The sequence below is a fragment of the Dasypus novemcinctus genome, chromosome 13 (genome assembly GCF_030445035.2).
Source record: "Dasypus novemcinctus isolate mDasNov1 chromosome 13, mDasNov1.1.hap2, whole genome shotgun sequence".
In the NCBI taxonomy this organism is placed as follows: Eukaryota; Metazoa; Chordata; class Mammalia; order Cingulata; family Dasypodidae; genus Dasypus; species Dasypus novemcinctus.
The window spans coordinates 15,770,715-15,797,966 of record NC_080685.1 but is presented as its reverse complement, the minus strand read 5'-3'; the positions used below and the strand labels follow the sequence as shown (position 1 = coordinate 15,797,966).

Sequence of the window (27,252 nt, the reverse complement as noted above, 5' to 3'; positions counted from 1 at the left end):
ACCTTCTCTTCTGGGTTCCTCTGACCTTCAGCTCCTCTCTCATTCTGCTTATAAAGGCTTCCAGTAGTAGGATGAAGGCCCATCCGGACCGTGATGGGCCGTACTTTAACCGAAGTAGCCTCATCAACGGGTCCTCCTTACCATGAGTTCACACCTGCAGGAATGGATTAAGTGTAAGAATGTGGTTTTCTGTTACCTCAAACCACCACACTGAGGGTGGATGATGTTTATAGGCATGACTGGAACTTCACCTTTTAAAAGTAATTTTTTGAAAGAAATCACATTGGTTGTATTTGGGATACATAATATTATTTAAGATAATTAATTAAAAATTCAGATTCCTGGTTCCATCCCCCAAAATTCTGGTTCAGCCCTCTAGTACGGGAAAAGAAATTCATTCTGACAACAAATACTAATACGGTACCTTACAAAGCATAAGGCATCCTTCAAGGAACTGGAGATGCAGCAGTGAAGGAAAGTCCCTGCCTGCATTATGTTGACCTTTAGTAGAAGAGCTCAGACAGTTTTTAAAATGTAAACACCTAACATGTCAGAGAGCGGTAAGTGCAGAAGGAAATGATCCCAGATGGAGCACCATCATTCAGGAAGGAGTGACGAGCTTTAGAAAAAGGAAATATGTGGTTATATCTAAGTGAATACTAACTGTTTAAAATGGTAAGGACAGTGTGCCACACTGGGCTTAAAGATACGTAGAATTAAAAGCAATGACAATAATAGCCCAAACTAAGGTAAAGGTAAATGGAATTAAAGTGTTATAAGGGGAAGCAGCTGTGGCTCAAGCGATTGAGATCCCATTTACCATGTGGAGGTTTGATCCTGGGACCCCCTGGTAAGAAAATAAAAAAGGCACCATGGAGAAGCACAGACCCCCACATGGCACGGCGGGGCGCAGGTCCCCACACAGAGAAGCGACCCACCAAAAAGATGATGATGCAACCAGATAAGGGAAAAAAAAGTGTTAAAAGGTCTTTGCATTGTCCAAGAAGTGATAAAATTACCAATGAAAGTATATTATAATAAGTCAAGAATTCATGTTGTCATATCTACTACTGGAAAAATAATAAAATAATGTATTTCTAACAAGCTGAAATGGGGGAGATGGAATCTTTTTTAATTTGGATTATTTATAAAAAGGCAAAAGAGACTACATAAAAGGAACAAAAGAGATACAGAACAAATAGAAAAGATTGTTAAGATAATGAAAATAAGTCCAAATAGAGTAGTAAGTATATTAAATGTAAATCGACCATAATTCCAGTTAAAAGATTTATGGGAGTATTAATTGGAAAACTGTTTGGCACTATTTTCTAAAGTCGACCGTCCATATAATGATGACACTGAAATTCCACTCCTTGGTATATAAGCAACATAAATGTGTCCCTATGTACACTAAAAGACATCGTCAGGAATGTTCATAGCAGTATTATTTGTAATCCAAACCACCTAACTGCCCATCAACTATAGAATAGGTACATAAATTATGTTATAGTCATAAAGTTAAATACTATTCATTTAGTTTCCCAGCTATTAAAACAGTGGGTTGGCTTCAATGCGAACTTATTGGTTCATGGTTTTGAGACTAGCAGAAGTCCAAAATCAGGGCATTAGCAAGGTAATGCTTTCTCTCTGCCGACTGTGACATTCTGTGGCTACCTGCCAGCAGTCCTTGGTCCTTGGCTTTTCTGTCACTTGCCATGCGCATGGTGGCATCTTCTTTCTCTTCTGGATTCTGCTGACACCCAGCCTCCAGCTATTTGCTGTGGCTTTTTCTTCTGTGTTCAGTTTCTTTTGCTTATAAAGGCTTTAGGCTTACTGGATTCAGGCCACCCTTATTCTTTTGGGCATTCCTTAACTACTAACATCTTCCAAGGTCCTATTGACAAACGGGTCCACACCCACGGGAGCAGGGTTTGGGACCTGACTGTGCCTTTGGTAGGGGACATGATTCAATCCCCAACAACCGCACAAGTGAATTACTCTATCTCTACAGCAACACGGACGGATCTCTTTTGTATAAATACTGAGTGAAAGAAATAAGACATAAATGAGTACCTAGTATACAGGTCCATCTTTATAAATTAAAAAAAATAAAAGCTATGGAGATAGAAGGCAGTATAATGATTATGTTTGGGGGAAAGCACAAGGGTGTCCAGGGGGCTGATATATTCTCTATCTTGATAGAAATGGTGTTACATGTGTGGATTCACCTTATAAAAATCAATCAAACTGTAACCTAAACTTTGTGCATCTAAGAACAGGCATGTTATACTTCAATTTCAAAAATAGTTTTGCCTAAAAACTAAAAACAACAGAATGAGAGAGAGGCAGCATAAACTTTTGGATCCAAACTTGATTGTACATGATAATCACCTGGAAAAAAAAATTTAACAGTGAGGTCACATCTCATGCAAATGTTCAGTAACACAATATATTCAGTATGACTAATGTTTCATTTGTGTATAAAATTTCAAATAACATGACTCCCCCAAGAATTTAAATATCAGACAAGTATCACAATATTAATGCTGGCAACCAAGTGAACTATAAATGCGAAGTGGTAGTGTTAACATTTGCTGGCAAGCAGAACTAAAGTGTTACAGTGGCAAAATTAGTCTAGCTTTGTCAATTTTGAACTATGGAGTGACTTCAAAAATGTATCTCATAAAACTGTACCATCTGCTACAAATCCTGACCCCTCATTGGGTAGTATGATTTAATATGTCTAAGGCTGAATCCAAGAAATACTGTATTTTTAAAAGCTCCCTGGGATTTCTGAGACTGATGGCCTATGCATCATCATTTGAGAACCAGTGGTCCTTCGTGAAGGGATAAGCCCATTCATTCTATAAAAATGTGTTTATTAACACATAGCATCTGCCAGGTTCAAACAATATAAGATGAAGTAAAAGTGTAACCTCCACACACAGAGCTTATATCCTAGTAAAGAAGTGAAATTAAATAACCAATTACAATAAAATACAATGACAAGAAAGTATCTGTATGCTAAGAATACTGGACACTATGGGAGCACGTATCAGGGATGCATCGTATATGAGATGTTATTCATTGGATGGAAAGAAACCACTCAGGAAAAGTGAATAGCATTCACTGAGACCTAGATCAGGGAAGAAAGCACACTGAATCCCGGGAACTGACATGAGTTCAGGCTGCCTTAAATTCAGGTATGGACAGAGACGTGTTGGTGATTCAAGCTAAAGGATGGGTGAGGGTCAGTACCTGGTAAGCCTTGGGGAAATTTGACCATTATCCTACAGGGAAAATGGGGGAAGGGGCAATCTCTCTGACTGTGGTGTGGAGAATGGACTGGATTTGGATTCAAGAAGGGAAATCAGCATAGACACAAGACTGATTTGATTCCTGTGGCAGTAGTCCAAGTGAAAGAGGATGGAGGCATGGCCCAGGGTTGTAGCTGTAAGAAGAGACTTAGGCAAAATAATCTCTAGACCTTGGTGATGAATTAGATGAGATGAAGCACAAGAAGTTAAGAATGATTCCCAAGTAACTGGCCTGGGCAGAAACATGGATTTTAGGGCCACACAGAGATGGAGAATTCAAGTGGAAGATAGTGAGTTCAGTTTGGGAAGCCCAACTGGGCTTTAGGGTGTCAGGGAATGTAGGACAAGATGGTATCAGAAGAGTCTTGACCAGAGAGTCCTCAGCTGGACTTTGAAATCATGGCAGTAGATAAGGTTCTTGAGTGACTGTTTATAGGGAAAAAAGAGAGGAATTAGAAGAGAACCCTGGGAAATATTTTTTAAAAGTCTTACAGAGGATGCCTAGAAGTATGAGAAGAGTCACAGGAAACCAAGGGGAGTGTGCTAAGGCAGAAGCCAAAAACAAAGGGTGTTTAAGCAGGAAGAGTCAACAGTGTTTGAGGTGTCCAAGAGGGAGAAGAAGACTGAAAAGCACTTCTTGGGTACAGCAAGGAGAAGGTCATGAATAATCAGTCTGGGGGTTTGAGTGGTGGAAACAGGCACTGGATTTCGAGAGTTGAGAGAGAGGTGAGGACATGGGGAAATGACCACAGAAAACTCTTCTGAATGTTGGGCTATGAAAGAGGGGTATGGAGAAGAAAGCAGGCTGGACAGAGATGATTCCTTTTATTTGGGGGGTATTTTAAGGTTGGAGAGGCTTAAAATCATCGGCAATGCAAAGGATCCAGAAGAGAAAGGAGATAATTAGGAGTGTTCTTAGAGAAATAAGCACAGACTACAGGTCTGACAGCCTAGATTCTAACATGGCTAAACCACTAATATCTGTTTGAACTTGAACATGTCTTTTAATCTGTCTGGGTACAACTTCCTCATCTTTAATTGGAGGGTTTCTCCGTTATGTATGGTCTTCAAATTGCACTCCTCAAAGTACATTTCAGCTTCAACCACAACTTGACTTTTCTCTTATGTGTTCTTAAGTTAATATTTTATTTTTAACAAAGCAATACATGCCCATTCTTTGGAAAAATTAAATAGTTGTACAAAAATTATGTTTTAAAAAAATATAACAGCATCTTCTGCCCCATACCGCCCTACTCTCATACATTGTCAACTTTTGTGGATCTTTCCCCTGGTATTTATGTCAATTTACCTAAATTATAGTCTTATTTCAGTGTTTCTTAAACATAGACATCTGTTGATTTCCATCCCACCCCACACCCACATCCCCTGAGTCTATCCCCTCTGGCATAGCAATATCTCAATTTTTGGCTAATAGTATTTTCAGTATTCTAAGCGTGCACAACTTGTTCTCCACTACGCCAAATAATGACTCTGCCATCTTTTGTGACTAACGCTTCATTTTTCCTGGCATTATTATTTGCCTCTTTTGTCTCATATTCCTTGATTTCTGTTGAATGATTGCTATGTTTTTCCAAATGTTCCACTATTTCAGAAACCTACCCGTATTTTCCTGGTGCCTAATCGCAAGGCTTCCCTTGAGACTTCCCTTCCCGAGCCTTCTGCTGCTCCTGGTCTGTGGGGAGCATCATCCTGGGGCCTCCGTCGCTGCTCGAGCTGGGTACCCTCTCCCTGCCTCCTGTCCTCTCCCTTGGTTTACCCCCCTCGTTTGGGTGCAGGCTATCCTTGCTTCACCCTCTCATCTGATTTACAGTTGGCTTGCTACAGAAATCTGATTTGAAAATAATTTCCCTTCAGAAATTTTAAGGCTTTGTGCCAGTGTTGTCAGCTTCCATATTTGCCTTGACAAGGCTGACGCTATTTGGATTTTCTATTGCTCGACCTATTTTGGTTTCTTTCTCATTGTTAGCTTTAAATCTTGTCTTTATTCCTTTATTTCGCAAGTACATGCCTGGTTGCTGTTCTTTCCTCATTCGTTTTGCTTGGTACTTGGTAGGCTCCTTCATTGTAAAGACTCATGTCCTTCAGGTCTAAGAAACTTTTTTGGATTCTTTCTTTTATTATTTCCTCTACTTCATTTCCCCCTCTTCTCTTTCTACAGTTTATAGTTTGATAGCAAACCTCCTACTTTCATCTGGTCTTTCCTTTTTTCCTTATCTCTCTATTCTTCTCTCTCTCCTATTTTATAGGAAATTATCTGGACTTTATAGTCCAACCCTTCTATTAATTTTTTAAATTTCAGTTATCCTATTTTTAGCTTACAAGATTATTTCATAGCGGGTTTTTTTTTTTGTTTCATGATTGTTGTTGTTTTTTTTTCTCATCTTTCCAAGAATATTCTTTCTCTGCATAGATCCTACCTGTCCTTCAAGGTTGTGCTCAAAATCCGCATCTCTTCTGAGACCTTCCCTGATCAGTTCAACTCTCCGCACTGGAGAGGAATTCTACAGTATTTTTATGAACCACACCAACCAATACATGATTATATTTGAACTTGTATTGCTTCCTATTGAGGGATCAGTCTTACCTCCCCACTTATACCATAATCTTCTCAAGAACAGGGACCGTTTAATTTTTATCAGCCAGTGTCTTGTCTAAAATTGTGAGTACAGCAAGTGCTGAACAAGTATTTGTTGATTTGATTACAAGGCAAGATATCCTAATCCCATCATGCCAGACTACTCCAGTCAGGGTTCTTTAAAGAGTATTGATATTGGCCAAGTAATGAGTGCAGAATCTTCATAGATTTTTGCAGTTTTTCCTATGTCTTACAGACTTTCATTCACACCTAATAACAATTTTTAGTGACTTACTTCTCTTGAATCTTTCTTGAAGCACTCACCTTAGATTTCTTTAAAACATTATTTTCTCTCATATTTCATTGATTTATGAAATAATCCATTGAATTATTTATTTCAAATAACAAGAACAGGTGGCACAAGCAGGGTGGGAAACAGACACATCTGAATCTTGGTCTGCATTTGGCTCAATTGGTAGGAGCTGACAGGCTTGGGCATACTCAAGACTAACCTGCTAGCCTTGAGTACTCAGCTGGCCAAGAGCTTCATGGGTGGATTTTACTGAGGAATGAAGAGCATTGCTTTGTCAAGTCAGGTAAGTGGACGTCAGCCAAGAGAGCTTCCACTGTGTACCCTGTTTTTCGTATGCCAAGAAGAGGTCTCTGGCCAATATGGACTTGTGCTAATTATCGTTCTTGGTTCCCTTACAAGTAAGGGAATACTTGGGTGAGCTGGCTGACATAGATTAGTGCAGCTTAAAAAAAAACACTTTATTTCAAGTTCAAAAAGACAACTTAGCAAATTATGGAAGCATTATTTTTTTAAATCCTGGATAGCAGATTTGGTTCAACTGATAGAGCATCCATCTACCATATGGGAGGTCCAGGGTTCAAACCCAGAGCCTCCTGACCCGTGTGATGAGCCGGCCCATGAGCAGTGCTGATGCGCGCGAGGAGTGCCCTGCCACACAGGGGTGTCCCCTGCTAGGGGACCCCCATGCGCGAGGAGTGCGCCCCATAAGAAGAGTCACCCAGCGCGAATAAAGTGCAGCCTGCCCAGGGTAGCACCACACAAACAGAGAGCTGACTCAGCAAGATGATGCAACAAAAAGAGACACAGATTCCCGGTGCCGCTAACAAGAATGCAAGCAGATACAGAGAGCAGACAACGGGGGCAGGGGGCGGGGGGAGGAAGAGAAATAAAAAATAAATCTTTGAAAAAACAAAAAATCCTGAATAGGCACATTTATCTTATTTAATACTAAAAACAAACTCACAAACTCAATTGTTTCTCCAGGGCTCTGAAAGATGAATAAATGAACACAAATTGTTAAATGACATGACAGAGGTCTCCTTGTTAATGAATAAAATGAGTTTGATCATATTCACATCTGATAAAACTAAATCCCATATTCTTTTTTTGACCTTTAGCATTGATATAGTAACTTCTTTGCCTTTGCTATGAAAATATTATTGTAGAAGTTTGATATAGTTATGAATTCCAAAAATAGATATTGGATTATGTTTGTAATCCAGTTTGTACCTGGGTGTGATTAAGTGATGATTAGGGCCTTGATTGGGTCACATCATTAGGGTGCATGGCAAAGGACAGAGTTGAGGGTTTTTGATGCTGGAGTTTGATGCTGAAGCCTTAAGCTGGAGCCCCAGAAAGTAAGCTCACAGAGGAAACAGAAGCAACCCCCAGGAAGAGAGGAACCCTGAGCCCAGGAAGAAGCAAGCCCCAGGAAGAGAGGAACCCTGAACCCAGAGTGAAGCTAGACCCTGGAAGAGAGGAACCCAGGAAGCCTGAACCCTCGCAGATGTCGGCAGCCATCTTGCTCCAACACATGAAAATAGACTTTGGTGAGGGAAGTAACTTACGCTTATGACCTGGTATCTGTAAGCTCCTACCCCAAATAAATACTTTGTAAAAACCAACCAATTTCTGATATTTTGCATCAGCACTCCTTTGGCTGACTAATACAATTATTAACTTTATGGTTTATAAGTTGTATTTTTCCCATGTATTAACATAGTCTTAACACCTTATAATAGAGGCACATTCTTGTATTTATATTATTAACCACAATCCTCATCTACCACAAAAATCACTATCTTATACAGTCCTAGATTATCCTCTAGCTGTCTTTCAATTAACATTAACCTCCCTAGACTACCCCTTTCAGCCACAAACACATTTTTTAAATCAGCAATGTTAGTTATATTCATTATAATGTGTTACCATAAACTCCATCCATTTCCACATATTTATAATCAACCTTATTAAACATTCTATGTACATTCAGCATCAGCTCCCCCTTTTCAACCCACATTCTGTCTCCTAGTAACGTATACTCTATAGTTTAACTCCATATGTTGCCTCATCATATGTAGTTCATATCAGTGAAACCATACAATAGCTGTCCTTTTGTGTCTGGCTTATTTCACTGACTATAATATCCTCAAGGTTCATTCATGTTATTACATGCATCCCAAGTTTATTTCTTCTTATGGCTGAATTGTGTTCCATCATATATATATATTGTATATATATATATACCAAATCTTTTTAATCCATTCATCAGTTGATGGGCACTTAGGTTGTTTCCATCTTTTAACAATTGTGAATAATGCTGCTACGAATATCAGTAGGCAAATATCTGTTCATGTCTTTGCTTTCAATTCTTCTGAATATATTCCGAGTAGTGGGATTACTGGATCATACAGCAGCTCTATATTTAGCTTCTTGAGGAACTGCCAAATTGTATTCTACAGAGACTGCACCATTCTCCATTCCCACCAACAATGAAGGAGTGTACCTATTTCTAAGCATCCACTCCAGCACTTGTAGTTTTGTTTTTTTAATAATGGCCGTTCTGTAAGACATGAAATATTTCACTGTAGTTTTGGTCTGCATTTCCCTAGTTGAGCATCTTTTCATGTGCATTTTTGGCCATTTTATTTCCTCTTTGGAAAAATGTCATTCAAGTCTTTTGCCCATTTTTCCATAAGGTTGTTTGTCTCTCAATCATTGAGTTATGTGGTCTCTTTTTGCAATATGAAAATCAAACCCTTATTGGGTATGTGTTTTCCAAAAGTTTTCTCCCCTTGAGTAGGCTGCTTTTTTACCTTCTTGCAAAGTCAGTTGAAGCACAAATGTGTATAATTTTGAGGAACTCTCATTTACCTATTTACTCCTCCGTTGCTCATGCTTTGGGTGTAAGGTTTAAGAAACCACTACCTACCACTAGGTTAGTGCAGTCTTTGGTCTTATAACAGCACAAGGCTCATGGCCCATGCCGTCAATCTGCTTGGTCTCATTAGAACCACAGTCCACCCACCCAAGCTGAAATTCTTAGCCATGAGTCCTCAAAGGGCCAACAGAATTCTAGCGGTCAGTCTTGCCTGTTCCATGGCCAAGTAGGTGTCCCTGCTCCCCTCCCCACTTCCAGTCGGCAACCTGGGCTGTCAAAGCCCAGCCACATCTGTGTCCCACTCCCCTTCCCCACCACTGCTACAACCATCAGACCTGGGAGAAGTCAAACATAGATATTCTCATAGACTATGTAATCTGCCCAATTGGCTTTGCATGGCCAATGCATGAATCATTTTTTTATAATAGAGAATCCTGTGGAACTTGGAAATCCTATCATATGGTGTTGCCTTAAGCAAAATGTCTACATATAGTTAAAATAGCTTGATGTTAATGGTAGGAGAGAATTTCCTGTTGGTCAGTTAAGGATAGGCATCACTTTATAGCCACTATAATCACACCCCTGTAGGAAGCAATCCCTGGTAACTGTCCCTAAGGGAAAAAAGACTGTTCAAGGACAAGGGGTTTAGAAACATGACAAAGAAAATGCAGCTAAAACACTCTATGAAGTTACATGGCAAATGGAAATACCACCATATATATAATTTAGAATTTGCATTGTTCCCCAGATGAAAGTTGCATCTCTATAAAACCAGAATGGAATCAATTCCCTTGAATTCATTTCAGACCAAATTTAGTAATTTGGCTGTTTTGCCTGGGTGCTAGTTTGTTTATAAACATCATAGGACTCTGAAACCAGTGAAAGGGCGACTAAACTGCACCACTCTACAAAACTGTAAGTATATTTGCTTCCCACCAATCTCCCAGGCATTTCCATGCTGCTCAAATGAGTTTTCTGTTTCTTTAATGGATACACCAGAGTTGAACAAGGGACCACGGCAGAGGTCATTTTAGATTGCTAGCAAGAACAAACAACAAAATAAAATTAAGATTCCCACCGAATGCCCTTTGACTCCTGTTTTTCCTTTTCCTTCTTGAGTGCTGCATTTCAATATTAAGTGCCACAGGCTACAGCAATTCCTCACCCTGGTATACCGGGCTTAATGTGACGTCATTTCTTTTGCTTCAGTGGCCATTCAGTGGCTATTGAGGCTATTTATAAGTCACTCTGTAAGCTGACTGCCCCCTCCTGGACCGGCCCGTCAGCTCTCACCCCCAAGAGCCCAGCCCTGGGGCCTCTCTTTAGGCACAGCGCTCCCTCACCTGTCCATCTCCTTGCCTGGGCTCCTCACACCCAGCAGGGCCGCCATCTTCTCTTTCCCATAATCATCGGGACAGGGGGCAGCTCTCTATAGACCACGCCTCCTCCCCTCTCATTCTCTGCCCCCTGCAGCCTCCTCTGGTTTCTTCTTCATGTGGAAGATGCACTCTTTTTAAACATACCTTCAAATATCAATGATTCTTCCCCTCACATCTACCCATGGGACCCAGGGCACTGAAACACTTTCTTCTACCCGTTTTCCCTCATCTCACCCTCTCCTAAGACGCCGCACCCTTGGATCTGCCGACTCCTCCTCTGCTACACTCTTAGATGGGGCAGGGCCTTGAACTTCCCCACGGTGGGACAATGTATTCCAAAACTGGCCTCACCAAGAAAATGTGTACCTAGACCTCAACTACCATACTTAGGTGGTAGCCAGAATGCAGCAGCTCTGCCCCATACATGATTACCCTTGCCAGATTGCACGGACAAGCCTAGTTTAGGCTTGATTGGAAAAATAAATAGCATAGATAAAAATAAATAGCAAGATTGGAAAAATACCTTTCAGTGAGTTCTCTTCAAGTGTTCATCCCTCCTCCTCCAAGAAAACGTAAGTCTAGTGACTTCCTTCACTTATTATGCAAGGGACAGAATCCCTTCATCAGTCACCCTGGAATTGGGTGTTCAGATCAGATAATCCCAACATTACCTTCTGCGTAGAGCCATCACCTCCAAACTTAGCATGGACAAAAGGAACAATCCATGAGCCCAGACCATAGTGCAACGTGTTCTTCAATGGAATAAAGCCAAAGGTTGAAGAGCTTTAATAGAAATGTTTACTAAAAATGGTAAATTTGTTAAATCTACCCCTTCCCATATTTGCTAAAAAAAAAAACTGGGTATAGAAAATAAAAAGTTCTGTCTCAACCCAAGAATATAATAACACTGCCTCTCTTTCCTTGTTTTAGGGAATGCTGTCGATTTTTTGGAGACAATGGCTTGACTTTGAAGGTGTTTTTTACCAAGGCAGCACCCTTTGGTGTTCTTTGGACACTCACAAACTACCTGTACTTACATGCAATAAAGAAAATAAACACTACGGATGTCTCCGTGTTGTTCTGCTGCAACAAAGCTTTTGTGTTCTTGCTCTCATGGATCGTTCTCAGGGACAGGTTCATGGGAGTGAGGGTAAGTTGCTTATTCTCTGTCTTCCCCCCTCACTCAGTCATGTCAACCAAAGCCTGCGCATTGGCTTGCTTGGCTCTGTGTGTTGGACTATAAGCATAAGCTACTGACCACATTCCTTCCAACCGCAGCAGAAAAGGAGCCCGGATGAGGGCCCAGTATGCCTTGCAAACCTTCTTGCTTGCAAACCATACTAGACAAGCATTCATGAAAGCACCTTTCATTTCAAGCATTCCAATAAGCATTCCTTAAAGTGTGTGGCAATCGGGAAGCCTGCACCGGGAGCGGGTGGTTGGCTCCCATCTCTGTGTGCTCACTCCCTCTTCCACGCCTGGCTCTGCAGTCTGCAGGGTGTATGTGGTTGGGCCGGGCATCTCTGGAGCTCTCTGCTAGCTCTGGCCACCCTTCGGTACCAAAGTGGGCCGGACACATTTGCATTAACTTCAAACTATGGAGGGAGCCTTTTATTTCCTGCATACCCCAGATGAAGGAGGAGTGAAATTATAGCCCTTCAGTTACCTGTCATTGTTACAACTGAGACTTATAAAATGCAGTAAAAGCTAGTCAGATTTAACTAATGTTCATAACAGTTGTATGAAATATGACAAATGGACTATGAAATATCAGCCGAAATGCAGAGGAACCTGCCCTGAATAGAGAAGGAACTGGGGACCTTTAACTGCGACCATAGCTTGGTGGATTCTGCAGGGCTCCCTCTGGTGGCCAGGAGCTGCTACTGCCCCATGCCCTTGCCACAACCACGGCCTAAGGCAGATTCTGCCAGGCAGTTAGTTCTCTTGTTTTGTAGTCAGAGTGTATCGCTTATCTGTCCTGCAGCCTTAGACAACAAGGCTTAAGATCCGGTTAAATGTCAATACCCTCAGAGCAAACCACACTGGCAACCAGCAAAGGGCCCTCTCTTGTGTCCTTTTCTCATTGTCCTGAGAACAATGACATCATCCTAATTGTGGATTCACGCCCACCTTGTTACTCTAACAACAGCGGGGAAATGAGTCAAGGGCTGAAGAGTATTTTTAGCTGGCAATAGGGGGAAATTTTGTTTGGAGACAGTGTTAATTTTGGAATAAAAACTCACTCACTGTGCTACCACCCAGAAAAGCTTTCCGCAAATAAATGAGCTAATACATCTCTGCAAGAAATGCAGGTACTTCTAGCAGTAGTCTACCCAACAACCTGCCTAATTTGACACGGAAGACTTGAATGTGTTAGAGTCTGTGACCACTGATTCATGTCCTTTATTTTGATGCAAAAAAGCTAATGGAATTCATGACATTTTGGGGCACGATTCGGATGCTGGCCCCAATGTCCCAAGAAGCTTCAAAGTTAATTCTACATCTGCAACAGGGGTTCCTCACCTCTTTTGTTCCACGGACCCTTTTGCCAGTCAGGTGAAAAGCATGGCCCCTAAGTCCACACTATACCATGTATCATTTAGTAAATATATCACACCCACACCAACACATCCCCACAAGAATATTTTTTTTTTAATTCCAATTCAAGCTCATTGACCCCTTGTTCAGAACTCCTGATCTAAAAGCAGAAGAAAATAGAAATTTGTTGAGGTTAAGAGAAAAAGGTATGGGAAAACTCAGAGTACTCCTAGAATCATAGACAGCCGTACGGTGCTTTCAGACCTTTGCTTTGTTACTATCAATGGACAAGAGGGTTTATTTTACTCCTGGCACCCCTGGACTCCGATACAGTTCACTGCTCTGGCCACAGGTCCAGCTCAGTCTGTACCGACCACTGAGCCCTGAACAAAGCTTGTGTCGAAGGCTAGCTCTGAAGTGAGGGTCGGAAGAGCCGACGGGGTGGGGGCGATGTGTGATCTATGAAGCACCATGCAGTAGAGGGCCTCTCTAATGGTCATGATGCTTCTCAGGAGTGTGTACCCGGTCGTCTTAGAGCGTCCCACTGCAAACGGTGAGAGAGTTCCCTCTTCTAATTTCCAAGAGTTCAAACAAGTAGCAACATCCTGAGGCACCAACAACTTTCTGGAGTGACTGCAAGTTTCCCCTTGATAAACAGATGGGAACTTAAGTCCAAGAGATTATCTCATTGGTAGTACCTGGGATTGCCCAGGCTTCTCGCAGACCACTGGTTAGCTAGTGTCTGACACTGGTTGATTCTCAAAGATGGGCGGGAGCTAACGTTGCTCCCCATCCTGGGGGGATGACCATGCAAGCTTGAGACTAGGCGCAACAGAGGCATTGGCTTGTGCAGCAGGTTACGTGGAGTACTTGTGTTAAGACTCAGATCAAGGGCTGCCATTCCTGGAAAGCATCACCAGGTCCAGGCCATGCCAAATAGAAGGAAGCAGACGTCTTATTGTGCTTGGGAGATCCCAGCCACTCGTGGGACCAGAGGTGAGATACTACAAGGTTGTCTGTTGGAACAGAGCCCAAGCTTGGGCTTCTCTTGCCTTTTGACTCTGCTTCGGTGTGCTTTTCATGTTTGTCCTGGCCTCCCGGGCTCAGAGATTCTAGTGCAGCAGTGAGGGGCTCCAGTCTACATTTTTGTAAGCAAGGTTTGCATCTTAGCTCCATTCCTGTTGGACCTTGAACAAGTTATTTAACGTCTCTGAACGTCTGTTATTTCATCCTTGAAATTGATAGACTCTCAGTACCTACCTTATAGAACAGTTGTGAGAATAAAAAAAAAGTTGTGTGCTGCCCAGCACATAAAACTCCATTAAAAATGATTTTTTTCCCAATGTTGTTATTATTCCTTCTCAATAGAGAGAGCTGAGGAATCAGCCCCAGTTCTTTTGTGGACAATGTCAGAAGCTGAGTGAAGTGAGGTTGTTTTGTAGAGTAATAGAAGCAGTGGGACGAGGGCAGGTGGAGCTCTGAGGGTGCCAGGTAGGGTCCCTCCTCAGGCTGAAGTCCCCCCAGCTGTGGTCAGCAGTTGGATGAAGAAAGGGTTGGCTGGCTGGAAAGGGGAAACTGAGGATGGGCTGCTCTGATTGTAGGGCAACCTCTCGTGCCTGTCCATCACAATTAGGACTGTTGGGGGGTGGGGGTAACCAAGGAGCAGGAGCGGAAGGTAAGAGACCATCTGGGGGGGGGGGTCCGGGGCCCCAGCAGCGCGTGAACGTGTAGTTGTTCAAGGTCAGTTCCCATCTCTCGATCACATTCCTGCCGGTGTCTCCAACAAGCACGGTGATCCGAGGGCTTTAAAGGGGAAGGGGGACTGCAGCTTTCTGGTCCTGAGTCCTTGTCTTTGAGAGGCTCCTCTCCAGCCTCGGCAGGTGAATGCACGGAAGTTGGGGCCTGGCTGCGTGGCCGGGGACCCCTAAGAGGTTCAGGAATGGAAAGGAAACTTTTGGAAGAAGTTTGTTTAAAACCAAGTCTGTCCCTTTCACCAGTGGGGTTGTGTGGCTGCAGGCCTGCGGTGAACCCATTTTCAGCAAGCACCCAATGCCCTCCCCGTCTGAAAGGTGCTCAGGCTTAAGTTAGCGGCGGCCTGACTTTTCCCTCCACACCTAGGGGCCTCATCCCCTCCCTTCTCAGCCTGTCACCTAACGGGAGCAGCAGCGTCCGGGGGACCAGGGGCTGACCTGTGACCGCAGCCTGCGCGGCTGTGGCCCTGGACGGAGGGTCCTGGGAGCTGGGCCGGCCGTGGGAGTGGGCGCCGCGCCACACTAGGGCAGGCCCCGCAAGGAGATGAGCTGGCAGCACGCGCTCTTCCTCTCCCACGCCCGGGTCACTTCCTCCTTCCCCGCTGATTTTCTCCCAGAGGAAGGAGAGACGGCCGCTCGCACACCATCTTGGACCCGGGGTCTTGGTTAGCAGGGGTCTGAACCCCCTGGTGTCCCCAAACCCTGTTTTAGGACCATTCAGTGGGGTGCATTGGGAGGGCAGGGCAGGAGGGGGCGGGAAGGGGAGAGTCACCGTCCTGAGGTCCCAATGGCCTGAGCCTTCTGGCCCCGGGTCTGGGAAACCCCAGGAGCAATGCGCTGTAGTTCAGGGAAGTAGCTGTAAGATGTGAAACATGTACCCATCTTTTTTCATTTTCCCTCCCCACCCTGCCCCAGTTGTCTGCTCTCTGTGTCCATTCGCTGCATGTTCTTCTTTGTCTGCTTGTGCGCTTGTCAGCAGCACGGGAATCTGTGTTTCTTTTTGTTGCGTCATCTTGTGTCGTCTCTCCATGTGTGCGGCGCCATTCCTGGGCAGGCTGCACTTTCTTTCGCGCTCGGCGGCTCTCCTTACGGGGCGCACTCCTTGCGCGTGGGGCTCCCCTGCGCGGGGGACACCCCTGCGTGGCAGGGCACTCCTTGCACGCATCAGCGATGCGCATGGGCCAGCTCCACACGGGTCAAGGAGGCCCGGGGTTTGAACCGCGGACCTCCCATGTGGTAGATGGACGCCCTAACCACTGGGCCAAGTCCACTTCCCTACCCAGTTCACTTTTTTTTAAAAGATTTATTTATTTATTCATTCCTCTCCTCTCCGCCCCCCCCCCCCCACCGTTGTCTGTTCTCTGTGTCTATTTGCTGCATCTTCTTTGTCCGCTTCTGTTGTTGTCAGCGGCGGCACGGGAATCTGTGTCTCTTTTTGTTGTGTCACCTTGTTGTGTCAGCTCTCCGTGTGTGCGGCACCATTCCTGGGCAGGCTGCACTTTCTTTCGCACTGGGCGGCTCTCCTTACGGGGCGCACTCCTTGCGCGTGGGGCTCCCCTACGTGGGGGACACCCCTGCGTGGCAGGGCACTCCTTGCGCGCATCAGCACTGTGCATGGGCCAGCTCCACACGGGTCAAGGAGGCCCGGGGCTTGAACCGCGGACCTCCCATGTGGTAGATGGACGCCCTAACCGCTGGGCCAAGTCCGCTTCCACACGTACCCATTTTTTAAATTCCAACCTTGCTGTGTCCCCAGACCCCAAGGTCTGTTTCACCTGTGCCCCGCAGTTAGGGTGTTGCAGAGGGAACAGAGGAGGCCTAGGTGAAGACTGCGAAGCGAGCGGGGTGGGGGCCGCCCGCCCCCAGGACCTCTCTGGCTGGCCCAGGGCTGGGGGCCGGGCCGGGCTGCTGGCCCCCGGGCAGGTGGGGTGACAGGAGACCCGGGAGGTGGGCGAGGGAAGCGCGGGCTCCCGGCGTCGCCTCCAGTGAACACGGGGCCTGCTCCTCAGGGCTGAGCTCGGGGTCCGCGGCCCCTGAAGCTCTGGCTTCTCACTCCCCAGCCCCTTCCCCAGCTCTTCCGCACAGCACCGCGCAGGCTACAGCTCTTGCCTGTTGACTATTTCATATCGATAAAAGAAGCGCGAGAAAAGGGTTGGAAATCTGCCCTTATGTTTTCCGAAAAAAATCACCCTTAGCTCTCCTTCATCTCCTCAAACTTTGGTCCTAAGTTTTTGAAGAGGCAAGAAATCACCTGAAATTTAGCTCTTTTCCTCCCTGGCTTTTGCCTTCCTTTCTTTGATAATCCTTTTTCTGGCTATTTGCCTCTGATGCCTAGCCAGGTTGAACCGTTTCCAAGTTGTATCTTGTATTCTGTGTATCATCTTGAGCAGAAACTACCCCTTTTTCCTGCCCAATGTGTCACTTCCCATTTCCTTTTTCTCCTCGAAAAAAGAAATTTGCTTACCATCTTGCTATCTCTGTGTCTTTCCCTTCATGAAGTCAGTTCACATAGCATTTGAATATGAAATATACGCATATATATGCTGCAGAATGATACAGCTGACTAAAAGTGAATTTCCAAACGAGAAAGAACAAATAGACCAATTAGGGCCTGGTGCTTCTCTAGTAAATGACAGTCACTTGTTCTCTCGGGGGCCTCTGCATTATGGGCAAATGTATCATTACATGAAAACAATGCATAAGATATACACTAGAAGAAGTATGTATCTCAGGCATATGCTGTGAGAGTCAGCCACTTTATCTTTCATTAACCTAAAAAGTTTTGAGTATAAACCACTAAGGAAGCCTCAATGTAAATATAAGAGTTTAGCTGACAATAACTTAGTATGTGAATCATACTTTTCCTATTTATATATATATATATAAATAGATATATATATGTATCTGTAAACACTGACTTTGCAGTCAGTCCTGTAATGTATGCCCCTTCTTTGGCACATGTCAACTGTGTGACCTTGGGCAAGTTACTTAACCCCTCTGAACAAAAGTTTTAACATTTATAAAATGGGGAAAATGATAGTTTCTTCTGCAGATAACATGAAAAAATACAATCCGTGTTAGTTATTTGATATTCTCATAGGTAGCTGAAGTCAATTTTGAATGATCTGTGAGAGGGGCAAAATTCTCAGTAAATCCAAGCGTTTAAACATATATTATACACATAGGCCCTGTCCTCCCCCATGTTTTCCTGACAACACCCCCTCCCCACTTCCCATTTAGATAGCCCCATGACTACATAAATTAGTTCTTCCAGTTTTCTGTACCAATGCATTTGGGAAATGCTATCCCAGGTAGTTTATCTTTGGTTTACTCTGACAGCTAGAATGGGTACATCTCCTTGGAGCCTCATTCAATCTGAGAAGTCTGTATCTGGCCAATAATGGGATTGGAATTGGGGGCATGGGGAGAGGGTCCTGCAGCAGCCGAGGAAAAGAACTGAGCCTCCGGGTTTAAGATGGCGTCTGTAGCCCTCGCCGACAGGTGGCGCTCTGTCAGAGTCCCCTGCTGGCGTGTAAAATGGGGACAAGTTCTGCTGTCCTCCCTGCACCTTCCCTGTTGGGATATGAAATGCATCAGAGTAAGATCAATCCAGATACTTTCAGAAGCTTGGGAAAGAGCTAACAGATCTTTTCCAGATTCTGGCATTGTCTACCCAGACCTGTCATAACCAAACAGTCTGTTGTTGGAATTACGGCCACAGCGACCAGCCACCAGTTGACTCTCATGCTAAGCCACACCTCCACTCGTGCTGGCACTTGTTTTGGGTTCTCAGGTCATACTAAAGCTTAGCTCAGCATCCCCTCCACACAGCAACAAAAAATTTAGATAGGGCCAGCCTTTGCCCATTGTTCTCCAAAGAATGCACAAGGCGGTCCCGCTTCCCCCATAGAAAATGGAGCTGCTAGGAGCATCTCTCCCTTGCTGTCACCTACGTGACTCCACCAATTCCCACTGCTCTCCTGACCGCCATTTCCCTCCTTGCGTCCAGATCGTGGCTGCCATCCTCGCCATCGCTGGCATCGTGATGATGACCTACGCGGACGGGTTCCACAGCCACTCCGTGATCGGCATAGCGCTGGTGGTGGGGTCAGCGTCCATGTCTGCCCTCTATAAGGTAAACGCCCGAGGAGCTGGGGGACGGCTGGTCTCAGCAAGGCTGGTCCGTTCCTTCTGGAGAGCCTTCGCTGGTGCCTGTGAGCAGCTGCTCTAAGTGTGCACGAGGCAAAGGGAAACTTCTGCCAAGGGCAGTGCCAAGGCATGCCGCTCTACTTGGCTTTGGCGCTCGGGAGTTTTTCATCGGAGGCCATATGTTTGCAGCATATTGGATCAAGTGGGTGGAGGGCTGGATTAGCAGAGGCAGATGAGTGATTTGCTTGTTTGTCAGGGAACTGGAGAAGGATTAGGGGGCCTAAAGTTCTGGCTGAGTTTTGGTCAGACAAGAAGACTTGATTATCTGGTGCAGCTTTGCCATTTTAACCATTTCTTGCACTGTAGTTGTGGCCACCAGGACTCAGTCTGAATCTACATGCATTTCAAGCATTGTCTGTAGACTGATCAAATAAAAGCACAACTATAATATAGGGATTTAAAAATATTTTTGACAAAAAAAAAATAAAAGTTGAGAACCACTGAAACCCAACTGCAGAACCAAATGACAAGAATTTTTATTCCCATACCGTGGCCCCAGCTCGTTTTCTCCCCTACTCACTAAATGCCCCCAGAAGTTCCCTGCCCTGTCCTTCCCTTTCTTCCTTTCTCCTTCTCCTTAGATCCAAAATAGAGAATGCAAAATTTTTCTGGTCTCCAAATCTGAGTTGGGAAGCTGACTTGGAAGATTCAATGAGAAATGAGATTTTATCTTTGAGACATATTAACCCTTCATAGAGACTGTAGGATGATAGAAAAATCAAGTACTCTACAAAATACATAAGAAAACAAAATTTTCCAGCTCGGTTAAGTAATATATTTTATGGATTTGGAACATGAAATAACTGTACCTTTCTCTCCTACATTAACCCCCTGCTGTCACTGCCCATAGGGAGACACAGACAGGGAAAGACAGACACATCTCCCCCCAGGGGGAGCGGCCATCTGGCACCATTTTGAGACACCAAAACCACTGCCCAAATGCAGAAACTATTAAGAGGCCACACAGACACTCTGCTATCCTCAATTAACCACCCCCAAAGAAGAAGCAGAGAGCACGGAGAAGTGCAATCCACAATGAACACAAAGACTCTGATGCAGACTTCAGCTTCCGTTTCCTCCACTGCCTAATCTTTGTTCATAAGCGCTAATAGATGGAAGACTGAGAGCTATTCATTTCCCTTTCCACATTTCTGGCACAGACGCCAGGAAGGATCTGAAGGCATTGTGCAATGGCTGAAAAAGGAGGAAACTGGAAAATTAGGAGAGAAAACAGTACAGAGATTCCAATTGGACCCCCAAGTCCGCAATTGTTGATAGCTTACCACCCTAGGGGCTAGCCTGGGACCTTCTGCATCTTTAAGTCCAGCTTCATGGACACTCCCTTTTGTTCGTCTCCTCCTGGCCTTCCAAGAGCCTGCACTAGCATACAAACAAGAACAGGTGCAGGAAATAAAATTTGGGGCAGTCCACCAAAACCCCTGCCATTTCCGGAATGGGGGCGGTGGAATGGACAGAAATGAGTAATGTGTCTTCTAAGCACTCCAACCTCTATTTGCTTAAATGCTCTTGCAGCCAAAGCCTTTTGGGGGACATGGGGAGGTGGGCAATGATTTCCAAACTGTGTCACACAAGATCAGGGATCAGTTTTAGGGATCTTTGAAAGGCTTGTGTCATCACGGAAGATATTTCTAATTTATATGGTTTCCTCCTTTTCAACCTCTCTGAAGCTGGGATATGATATCATGACTATAACCCAGATGAGTCAAGCATGGTGTAAAAACCCTGATTTTCAAATATACTCCCTATATAGAGGAGAGGAGCTCTTCATCATGGTGGGACTTCGATTTGAATATGTATACAAATGAGTGCAGGTCAGATCCCACTGCCTTTTCTTTGCCTGTACCACAAGTGTTAGCCCAATGGCGCAACCAGCTTGCTCCCGTGCACCCGCTCAGCTTCCGTGGAGGTGCAGTCTGCGGTAACACTTCACCCCCTCCCTACTCTGTTTTCCCTTGCAGGTTCTGTTCAAGCTTCTCCTCGGCAGTGCGAAGTTTGGAGAAGCCGCCTTATTTTTGTCCATTTTGGGTGTGTTTAATATCCTCTTCATCACCTGTGTCCCTGTCATCCTCTACTTCACCAAAGTGGAATACTGGAGCTCTTTCGATGACATTCCATGGGGAAACCTTTGCGGATTTTCCATTCTCTTATTGAGTAAGTGGCAACCGCCGTCTTGGCAGCCCCAGAAGGCCTTGATGACTCGCCGAGTCTGTGCATCATTCATGGCCGTCCCACCCCTCCCCTGCTTTTCAAGATTGTTGTGTCAGGCAAAGTATGGCCTTGGCAATGACGACATTCAACTCTAATTTCAGAGCCACAGCCACTCTAGAGGTAACGATGTTCATTCCTACTCTCAAGAATGCACTATTATAGGTACGAGCCTGGGTGCCGTTCCTCACAGGGCTGGTGAGGAGTTGATTAAATGAATACCCGTGGCGCTCTTAGAACACCGCCTGATGAGCGTCAGCGTTCAGTGGCCATTATCAGTGCTCTGTATTAGGAGGGCCATCACCACTGCCGTCGCCTCTGGCACGCAGCTTCCGGACGCTCCGAGAAGAAAGACTAGCGCCAGGCAGCGGAGCAGCCAAGAACGCGCCTCACCAGTTTCAGTAAAAAATTAAATTAAATGTTAACATGTCCCAAAGCTCGTATTCATACAGTCACCCCAGAATCACGGAATCATCCCTAGCGAGAGAGAAAAGCAAAGCTAGCCAGGTGGCCCCTTCACTAGTGCCTTCTCACTAGTTCCCTTTTCTGAGTTGGTCCTTTGTCAGAGCTCAGGGAAGAGAGGGGGCTGCAGTTCCAGGGTGTTTGCCCCCAGTCTCAAGCTCCAGAGCCCTGGGGGCAACCCCAGGCTGCTCCATCAAAGTAAAAGGGAGTTGTAAGCTGGATGACTCCAAGCTCATGAGAGAAACTGGGGTCACAGAGTCCAGTTTCTCTGACCCATCCTGTAACCCAGGGAAGAGGTAAAGTACAGAGCTGGTCGTGAATGACATAAGGACAATATATTCAGATTTTTTAAATTCTTTTTCAGCATTCAATATTGTATTAAACTTCGGAATCGCTGTTACATATCCCACTCTGATGTCTCTTGGAATTGTCCTCAGTGTACCTGTGAATGCAGGTAAACCTATATGACTTCTTATATCTGTTCATAAAAAATAGAAAATACACACACACACTCTCTCACGTATGCACTCATATGTATTCCTGCTATGCCGGATAGAGAATTCATCCTTAGCCTTCTGCAAAGAAAAAAGCATTTAGGTAAAAATATATATTTTTTTAAAGATTTATTTTTTTTATTTATTTCTCTCCTCTTCCCCCTCCAGGCCCCCTGTTGTCTGCTCTCTGTGTGCATTCACTGTGTGTTCTTCTGTGACCACTTCTATCTTTATCAGCGGCACAGGAATCTGTGTTTCTTTTTGTTGCGTCATCTTGCTGCATCAGTTCTCTGTGTGTGTGGCACCATTCCTGGGCAGGCTGCAGTTTCTTTCATGCTGCGCGGCTCTCCTTACGGGGCGCACTCTTTGCTCGTGGGGCTCCCCTACGTGGGGGACACCCCTGCATGGCAGGGCACTCCTTGCGCGCATCAGCACTGCGCATGGGCCAGCTCCACATGCGTCAAGGAGGCCGGGGTTTGAGCCGCGGACCTCCCATGTGGTAGACAGACGCCCTAACCACTGGGCCAAGTCCACTTTCCTAGGTGAAATATTGATGTGTGTTACAGATGCAATATTTTCTTTCTAATGGATTGATTTTCACTTACCACACCAAGATACAGAAAGCAGGCTCGATTCTAACTTGGGATCAGAGAGGGCTAGCCTTAGTATTATTAACAAATGCATTAACAGAAAAATATGAAGCAGAAAAATTTTTTTAATTTTTGTAAGTGACTTTCAGGGGAAAACTTTTACTCAGGGTATTCTAATGTGTGGCATGGAAAGGATGTCCACAAATTGAGGAGCCGTAAAGGTTCTTTTCCTCTCTGCCCTCGAAGAGAGCCATTTGCCTAGCTCCTGGAGATCATACATTGTTTTCCGCTAAAGACTCCTTGCCAAGCCACACAGTTGTCGGGGCTTCCAAAAACTTGCCCTTCTTCATCGCCTCTCCTGCCCTTTCCCTGCCTCATTCTGGATATGAGATCTGGTATGAGTTTTTGGGTGTTCTCCCGAGAATCCCAGCCTCACCTACCCAACCTGCCCCCAGCCCAGCCAAGGGTCCGTGAGTCACTCCTCGCCAGAGAACTCTCGTCCTCGCCTCCAGCAGGCCGAAGCTCCCCTTGTCCCTGGCACAGCTTCCTCTGAATACCCCAGCGCCCGAGTCCTCCCACTTCCAGGTCACGAGAGGATCAGTCCCCCAGGGAACGGCAAGCCCGTATCCTGTTAAAGACGGTGCTGAGCAGGGCTAGAAGCACAGGCAAAGCAGCTCTTGTTCCGGTTTCCTACCCTCTCTTCCAGTAGAAGGCGCGCCTCCTGGGGCGGTGTGGAAAGAGGCTGGCCCAGGACTGGGCAGCTGGGCTGGGCGCATCGCCTCTCTCGGCCTTGCCTCCTGTCACCTTAAAGGGATGGCTGTGCGTTCCACTGCTGCCTTGGCTAATGTAAGAACCAACGGAAATAACCTGTGAGACAGGAGTTCAAAAGGCATAAAGCACCTGGACTGGGGAGCTGGGCAAGAGTCCTCCACCCATTTCCAGATACCACAGGCTTTTAAAACCAGGGAACTCTCTCAATTGGAAAGCTGCAAAATGAGAGTGACACGGTTCTCGTTCCTTCTGGAATGCAAAGATTGGGACTAGCTCTGCTGCTGGTCTCTAATATATAAGGGGCTGCTTCGCAGAGCTGGAGGGAAAACTTGTGCTAAGACTGGTACAAGAACGGTTCATGAGTAGCCTAGTGGCTAGCCAAGCTGCTGAAGGCTGGGATTCTTTGCCTGACTGTTGGGAAAGCAGGAGAGGGCCCAGCTTGCAAGGAGTCTGTTCAGAAAAGTAACTTATCAACATACTCCCCCTGCATTTTACTGTGTATTTTATTTATAGTCACCTGGATTCTTTTGCTAGAAGGCCCATTCCAGGTAGTTCTTACATAGAAATTCACTTTGATCATTTCATAGAGCTAGGTGTTTGAGAGATGTAGCAGACTCAGTTCTTAATACTTCTCTGTGACAAGGGAGATTTAATAATGTGTCAAGGAAAAGAATCATGTTCAGTTCTCCATGGGAGGAGAGAAGCAGAGGGGTCTGCTAATTAACTAGTCATGGCAGAGGCACCCCTCACCTTTGGGCTCCCGCTCAGGTGCAGGTCATGTGACCTGCTTACGTCCCCATCTGTTGATTCAACAGAATGTGTTGCCAGTATCTTAACATCAGCATCTTAATTCCACATAAAAGGCTACTAGCAACTTTTTTTTTCAAATTTCCCTTTTATTCCTCTGACTCTTTCTTTACCCAGCCTCTAATCAGGGAGGGGAGAAGAAGGAAGTTGAGGAAGATGGCGGGGAAAGTGGCAGGGCCAAACCACGACTGGGTAGAAAAACAACCCCCCACCTGTGGGGAATTGTTGGACTGTTCTCTAGCAAACCTTTCTGATGTTTTCAAAATGCCATGCTTTAAAGTGAGCAAATCCTCTTTAATAAAATGGCATAAAATAAGTGCAATCTATTTCTCTCTTGTGCAGAAGGAAGGCTCCAAATTTTTTTGGTTTGGTTTGATTTTAAAAGAGAGAAAAAAGAAAGCCAGAAAAAAGAAGAAAACCTTAACTTCACAATGCTTTGTCCTTTGGGCTGGTAGGAGAATGATGAGCTGGACTTTCATTAACTGGCATAAGTCCTAGTTCTCGTTTTATTCCCCCACCTGATGTGAGTCAAGAACGAGCCATGTAGCTCAGGGGTCCAGCGCCTGCTTCCCATGTGTGAGGGCCTGGGTTCAAGCCCTGGACCCACAGAAGCTTACCAGAAAAAGAACCACCGTGTGCTTTAGTAGAAGGGACGGAAGGGGATGGCATGGGTGGCATAGAGCCTTGCATTCATGGTACCTTGCAGTGGTTCAAGAATCGCACTTTTTATTTTAAAAGAGCCAGTTCAAGTTTGGTCTCCAGAACATATGTACACACATGTTGTAAACTATATTCAAATTAGGAAAACAAAATGTCATTGTAGAAAACATGAAAAGTACCAAAAACATATAGAAAGTAATAGCATGGTTTCATTATCCTGCCACCCAGAGATGGCCACCATTAATTTATGGTTTATTTCCATATATGCATGTATCCAAACTGTCCCCCTTTTTTTTTCTCTTACACAAATCAAGATTTGAACTAAGATGCCATTTCAGTTTTGGAAAGCAAAATAGAAAATGCAAGGGCTCATACCAGAAAGTCTTTATAACGAAGAGTGATTCACTAGGGGCAACCCCAGCTCACCCGGAACCAAATCATACCGAGGAGGAGCCCGTGGTCAGAGAAGCCTGCCGAGGCCCCACCGCGGCTACGTGGCCGTCGCCTTCCCTGGGTGTCGCCGGCACGACTCTCCCTTTCCGTAACCCGGGTCTCTTTCTCACGCAGTGGTTGATCACTACACGAGTACGATAGTCTTCAACGGAGTCCGGGTGATCGCCATCATCATCATCGGCCTGGGCTTCCTCCTGCTGCTGCTGCCGGAGGAGTGGGACGTGTGGCTCATCAAGCTGCTCACGCGCCTCAAAGTGCGGAAGAAGGAGGAGACGGCGGAGGGCGGCGCGGAGCCGGGCTCGGGCCTGCCGGGCAAGAGCCGACGGCTGCGGCCCTCCTTCGCCCGCTGACGCCGCCGCCCGGGGCTCGTGGTGACTGCCTCGCGGTGGGCTGGGGGCTTCCCTGGCCGGGAGCCCCGTTGGGTGAGGTGTATATACCTGTACAGTTCCGGTAACCTGCGGTAAGTCCCATGGTATTTATCGGCATGTCCAATCTGCTTGCACTTTTCCCACATCAGACCTTTCACCCAAGGGTCCCGCTGAACGGACGAGAGAGAGAAACAAAGAGAACCTCCCCGCTCTTTTGAAACGAATGTAAAGTAGGCGAAAAGGACCCTGGCCTGGGTGGTTTGGGGTGGCATATTTTTTTTTCTGGAGGGGCCAGGGCAATTGTTGTGACTCTTAGCGACCGAAAATGACATTGCACACTGTGATTCTTTTTTCAGCTATGGTAGGTCATGTCTGGTGTTTGTTTTTACCAGAGCTGTACTCTTAATTTTAAGGAATTTCAATGAACCAAAAGATCATCTTGATGGGACGTGAAGAAGAGAAGCAGAAAAAGCTAACGGACATCAAACACTCATCGAATCTAACCAATCTGGGGTGGGCAGTTGGAGGGCCACCGGCCTTGCACCAGCTCCTAGGAAAGAAAAGGCCAAGCCACAGCCGGCTTGCTCTCCCGCGCCTGCGGAAGATCACGAAGACAGATTACAGTGCCTTCTACAGAATTCCGTCTTTACCTATGTGAAGCGAGGTGACATTATAAGTCGCCGGCGCCGTCTTATAATTTAGATGTAGAAATCTTTAGAAACAAATAAAATATATATATGTGTGTGTATGTGTACAAAAATGACAGAGCTGATGACCAGTTTCTATGGGGACTCGGTTCGCAATGTAACATAGACGTGTATGGTGGACTATCAGAAGATGAAGTGCTGGTTGCTTTCACTCCAGGATCATGGTGGAAATATTATTTACTGAATCTGTAAACCTTTTTATGAAACTTTTAAGCACCAGTGTGTTTACTTACACAGTTTAGGTCTGCCAGAAAATTCTATCTGTGATAGATCTGTAAAGAGGGACCAGGGGGTTAAGAGTTTACTATTTTTGAAGTTTACATTGTTACATACGAAATGGAAATATTATTTTGAAACGTTGTCATAATCCAATGGTGCATTCTGTAACCACGGAGTCTTTTGTTTCACAGGGGAAAGGGGCATTCATGACCTGAACTTTTTAGCAAATTATTATTCTCAGATTCCATTACCTGTTTGGCCAAACAGATTAATAAAATATTTAAAAAGAAAACATCGGTGCCGTTTTGTGACCTCAGTGCCACGCTGGCTTCATTTGGCTGGATCTGATCCAGGCCTCAGCATGTCCGGCTCCTTCCCTCTCAACAAGCACCGCCTTCTGTACCTTCAAGGCATGGAACCCCGCTGCAGGGAACTCTCATTCTAATGACAGAGTTGAATGTCACCAAAGTAAAATGCAGGATGGTCAGCCAGCGCTCGGGAAATACGTCTT

General features: G+C 45.2%; 1 protein-coding gene across 2 annotated transcripts in view; it reads left to right on the top strand.

Annotated features, from left to right (window-relative positions):
* The window catches only part of SLC35F3 (solute carrier family 35 member F3), a 423,487-nt gene extending 396,454 nt beyond the window's left edge, over nucleotides 1-27,033 (top strand). For both annotated transcript variants that reach the window (XM_058309522.2, XM_058309523.2), the window contains 5 exons: nucleotides 11,417-11,636; nucleotides 18,785-18,910; nucleotides 20,964-21,156; nucleotides 22,037-22,126; nucleotides 25,562-27,033. In XM_058309522.2, coding sequence (XP_058165505.1) covers nucleotides 11,417-11,636; nucleotides 18,785-18,910; nucleotides 20,964-21,156; nucleotides 22,037-22,126; nucleotides 25,562-25,797 — 865 coding nt within the window. In that variant the 3' untranslated portion in view covers nucleotides 25,798-27,033. The remainder of the gene's footprint in view (nucleotides 1-11,416; nucleotides 11,637-18,784; nucleotides 18,911-20,963; nucleotides 21,157-22,036; nucleotides 22,127-25,561) is intronic.
* The last annotated feature ends 219 nt before the right edge of the window (nucleotides 27,034-27,252 follow it).